Genomic DNA, 4,617 nt, shown 5'->3' on the forward strand with positions numbered 1-4,617 from the left:
GTGTGCAATTCCTTTATTAAAATGCTTTCAAATACATTGGACAAGGAGCAATTGATGATCAAGTTATTCTTTTTTTATATATTTTTTTTTCCAAAACTATACAAACAATGGAAAACTTTACTTTTCCTCCATTGTAGTTTTAATAATTCTGTAATGATAAGTTACATATCTCTTTTCAATCTGCATGCCCACTTTCCTGGAGGTGATATTTGATGTCTTTGACAATTAAAAAAAGTCAGTCATATTTACATGTGCTTAAGGTTGCATAATTGAGCATCATACAGGTTCTGAAAACCAGTGAATAAATGATTTTTAAGGTTCACCCAGGTGGGTTGAAGGTTTTAAATACACATAAACTGCATACATATGGTTTAGTAGCCAAGACACCTTTTTGTTCCCTTTTATTTTCAAGGCTATCTATACACTGTGTGCTAGCCATGGTAAAGGTTGGTTTTAGTAAAGGTACTCATTGAGTGAAAAGCAGTGGTGACAACAACTATTGCTGATCAAGGATGTGAATGGGCAGAGAATTGCATGCGTATATATACTACCAAATCTAATGTTTCAAAATGAAATGTGAAGTCTGATGTAAAAATAATGTCTAGAATAAAAGCTATTTCCTGGGCTAGATTAAAGAATTTAAAAAAAAAACCCACACAAAAAAAAGCCCAAAATCTACTAACACCTGTGTAATGAAAGAAAGCAGGCTCAACATAGGAAAAGAACAATAGAAGCACAACATGGATTAAATGCAGAAGCTGATCTTGCATTGTATGATTACTGGAAATTCAGTTGAAATATAGTAACATTATCCATGGAAAATGAAGGCTACAACTGCAGCAGACACATAGAGGATACTTCATGAGCTATTATATTTGCCATACAGATTTGTCTACATGTTATTTAAACCCTTAAGGCTTCTCTAATGTCTTACATGAAAGTGCTGTCTGCTTGGGTCTTCCATGCATGAGGGAAAGGGGTCATTTTTCAAGGAAAAAAATTTTGCCCACATTTCAATTACAATAGCACATCCAGAGACACAAAATAAAAGACAAAACTTTGTGTTGCTTCTGTTTCATTTATTTTGGCCCCCAAAAGATGCATGCACTAGACTTTATGTACTACAAGGTATTGAAATATTTACAGCATTGTACATGTGCTCTTAAAGGGATGGCAAAGGGAAATGTCTATTTTTATCTTGGTGGGAGTAGAAGTTACTTTCCTAGCTTAATAATACCTATTCAAAGTGAGAGATGACTCTTCCAAAAAGAAAAGCCCACAAAGAATAAAGCTATAGCATAATTATAGCCAGTGTTAACAGACTGTACAGCGCTTTACCTGGGAATTCTCTCACCTGTGTGAAATAACAGTACCAGCTATTAAGTGATGTTGCCATGCTCCTCTTGCCTTTTCTGCTGCTTTTCCTCTATTCCAGCAGGTATAGCTGTATATAACCTGTTCATACGATTTTTATTTCAAATTATTTGAGCATGTTGAATGGACATTTAATTCACAGTTACCTGATGGCAGTTTTTGGACAAATGATATGGTTGATATTTACGGGGTTATGGCACTAAAGAATTCAGACCACTATAAAGCGCATCATAAATACTTCAAGTGGAATTAGGAAACCGCTTCTCTAAGAAATTCAGTGAGTAAGGCTTATATCACTGATTTCCTTCTGCTTTTAAAGGTAAAGATATGATACCCAATACACCAGGTTAAACAAGCAGAAGGCAGTTGGGAAGAAGATACGGGCATAGGAGTCCATTTTGGCAATGCGGATGTGTATTCTTCCGTGCCTCCATGCTCCTGTTCGACAATCCTCGAAGCAGCAAAAAAAACTGGCACAGTCCTTGCCATCAAGACACTCATACCCATATTCTTCGTCCCTTTCTTGGAGGTGTGTAGCATTGTTCATTTGAATAGTAGCTGATCGAGGCCGGATGTCAATTGTAGGTGCCTATGGTGGAGTGGCAAAAAAAGAAAAAGATGGCAGGAGGGAGAGAGAGTTTGTTGTTATCACCAGAACAACAAGGAGATGGAGACTAACAGTCAACATGTGAATTATGGTTCTGCTTGGGGTACGTGGTAAATTGCTGAGGACTTCTAATGATAACATTACCTTGAACTTATTAAAATAAATTGCATCATATACTTTAACTTTACAGGAAAGCAGCACAAATCAATACAAAGTTAACAGTTGTGGACAATTAGCTTTAAAGCCAGATGTTAGAGGTTAAAGGAAACATTCAGGAATGTAACTGATATTTTGATTTTCTTTTGTGTTTTAAATTTCACATAGCTGCTTGATATCTGTAGACAATTTGTGTATTGCTCATGGAAGGAACTGAAATAATCAATTGGAAATGCAGGATTTCAATATAGGGCTGGTTCATGTTGAGTTCAGAGCAAACATATATAGGAAAAAAGGCAAAAAGAGGGTCTTTTATGAATAAGTTTAGGATATAAGTCTCTCCAATTGACCATATGTAGTTGACCATCTACTAATGTTCACCAACTAGAAGGTTCAACATGTTTCAAAATTTACATAGTGGTGGTACACATATATATATATACACACAAATATATTTGGAATTCATTGTGCAAATTAAGCATTTAGAACACATTTGTCCACTTGACAAGCACCAGAATGACAGGCATTGAAATTACCTGCTGATAGCTGTTAGGGTAAAATAGCAATTCCATCCATAATTATGTAAATTTGGGCGGGGGGGAGGGTATTATATGTGGTATCTTCTTTCCCTGTTTTTTGTTTGTTTGTTTTCTTCCAAAATGTCTACATTTCTGAATGAAATAAGGTTTAGATGTGGAATGTGACTAGATATAGTTGATAATTTGCTAAGGATCTGTTGATGCAGTGACAACATTAAAAATATATATGAATGTTAAACCCTTTCAAAACTCTGACATTTTTGCATAAGGAACAGCATTTCAGCAACTGATGCTGACATTGAATTTTGTTCAGCTCATCAGAACAAATTTGTTTTTAGAATTTGGAGTGAAAAGACTAAGTTTAAATAAGTAAGGTCAGAGCTGAGTTCTAAAAGGGTGCATTGCAGGTTTCTGTTGTAGTTGGTGGTATTGGATCCCATAGCAAATTAAGAAAGAGGAGTAGAAATGTTATAATACTGCAGTCTCTTAATTCATGTGATCCAATAATGTTGGTAACTCGTGGAATTAGGTAAGTTCAGAACCATAGTGAATCAGTCTTTGGGCTGCTGAATCAACTCTACAAATTGTTTAGAAATATGTAACCATTCTACTTAGGAATTTACCTTGAGTAGAATGCTTAAACGTCTCATTAAAAAAAAAAAGGCAACAAAACACCACTCTCATTTAAGCAATAATAGGTAAATTCAGCAGTCGCATGCAGTGAATTTCTATTCCAAAAAACATTATACCTTGAAGGAAAACATCCGAAGAAGCTTTCATTTTGTAGACAGAAAAGAGAATCAGAGGGTTTTGTTTTAAATTAAAGAAAGGAAGGAAAGAGACAAAAACAATATAAATTAAAAATATATTTCTAAAACATAGTAAGTCAAAAAGAACAAAATTTATAGAAAGTTTGGGATAATAGCAATATAAACAAGTATCTGTAATATAAAACTCCCACATTTTTGACTTGTTACTGTCTTATATCTGGGCCAAAGACATAAGATATCAAACTCCATTTAGATTTTTTTTTCATATTCCCAGAGGATTCTAGTCTTTTATGTTGTACTGTTTTGAAACAGACCATTCACAGTTTATAAAACTTTAAAATATTCTTTTTACCTGCAGGCTGAACACTCTACTTCTAAATTTTTTTTTTTTTGAGTCTAGGGTTAGGACCCAGGCAATCATTTTATAGTTCTGTTTGTCCACAAATGCTCACAGAGAAGTGAAGAACAGGTCACCTGCTTAATATGGACATATTTAAATGAGACAACTAAATTTGAGGTAGAAAGGACTTTGGTCCTTTCACTTACTGTGAAAGAAATGTAAGTGTACATACAGCCTTTTATTTCAGCCTCAGACATACCAGGACACATCAGCCTGCAGAAGGGCCTCTTACTTTGTTTTGACCAAAGCAGAGGTCTGTGGTGAAATCCAAATTGAGTATACCTGAGGTTAGGTGAGAATTCCTCTTCGATAGTCTGTGATGTTTTTCTGACTGTTTATCCTCTAGAGAGTACATTGAACTTTTTTTTTAAGATGTCTCAACAACTTTTAAAGGTGAAATTATAGCAATAATGTGTAATAAAAGGTTCTTTAATTACTATTTTTCCTATATTCTTTTTATGTTGTGTTATAACTAAAAGAGAATATCTTCAGAAGTCCTTGAAGATGTGAGCAGAGCAAATCCAAGTGACTTCATTGTTTTTTAGATGCCTGTAATTACTGTGAAAATATTAATATAAAACATGTTCTTCACATTTTTCACAGGCATATTTTCTGGGGGGCTGCCTTTTTGTAGATGATTAAGCTACTTTTCCCTTTAGCGTTTTTAAACTAATTCTTTTCATATCAGATTGTAGACAAGTGTCTTTTCAGCTCAGTTGCAAAAGGCAAGGAGAAATCTGTCCTGGACAAAATAAGCAATGAACTTTTTCC

At 34.5% G+C, this 4,617-nt stretch overlaps 1 protein-coding gene across 1 annotated transcript in view; it reads right to left on the reverse strand.

The window, feature by feature from the left end:
• Positions 1–1,239: 1,239 nt before the first annotated feature.
• GABRG2 (gamma-aminobutyric acid (GABA) A receptor, gamma 2) overlaps positions 1,240–4,617 on the reverse strand; it is a 67,140-nt gene continuing 63,762 nt past the window's right edge. Inside the window, exons 9-10 of the mRNA XM_010148457.1 lie at positions 3,426–3,449; positions 1,240–1,963 (exon numbers count right to left, since the gene is read on the reverse strand). Coding sequence (XP_010146759.1) covers positions 1,688–1,963; positions 3,426–3,449 — 300 coding nt within the window. The 3' untranslated portion in view covers positions 1,240–1,687. The remainder of the gene's footprint in view (positions 1,964–3,425; positions 3,450–4,617) is intronic.

This window comes from Eurypyga helias, unplaced genomic scaffold (genome assembly GCF_000690775.1).
Source record: "Eurypyga helias isolate BGI_N326 unplaced genomic scaffold, ASM69077v1 scaffold7533, whole genome shotgun sequence".
Taxonomy (NCBI): domain Eukaryota; kingdom Metazoa; phylum Chordata; class Aves; order Eurypygiformes; family Eurypygidae; genus Eurypyga; species Eurypyga helias.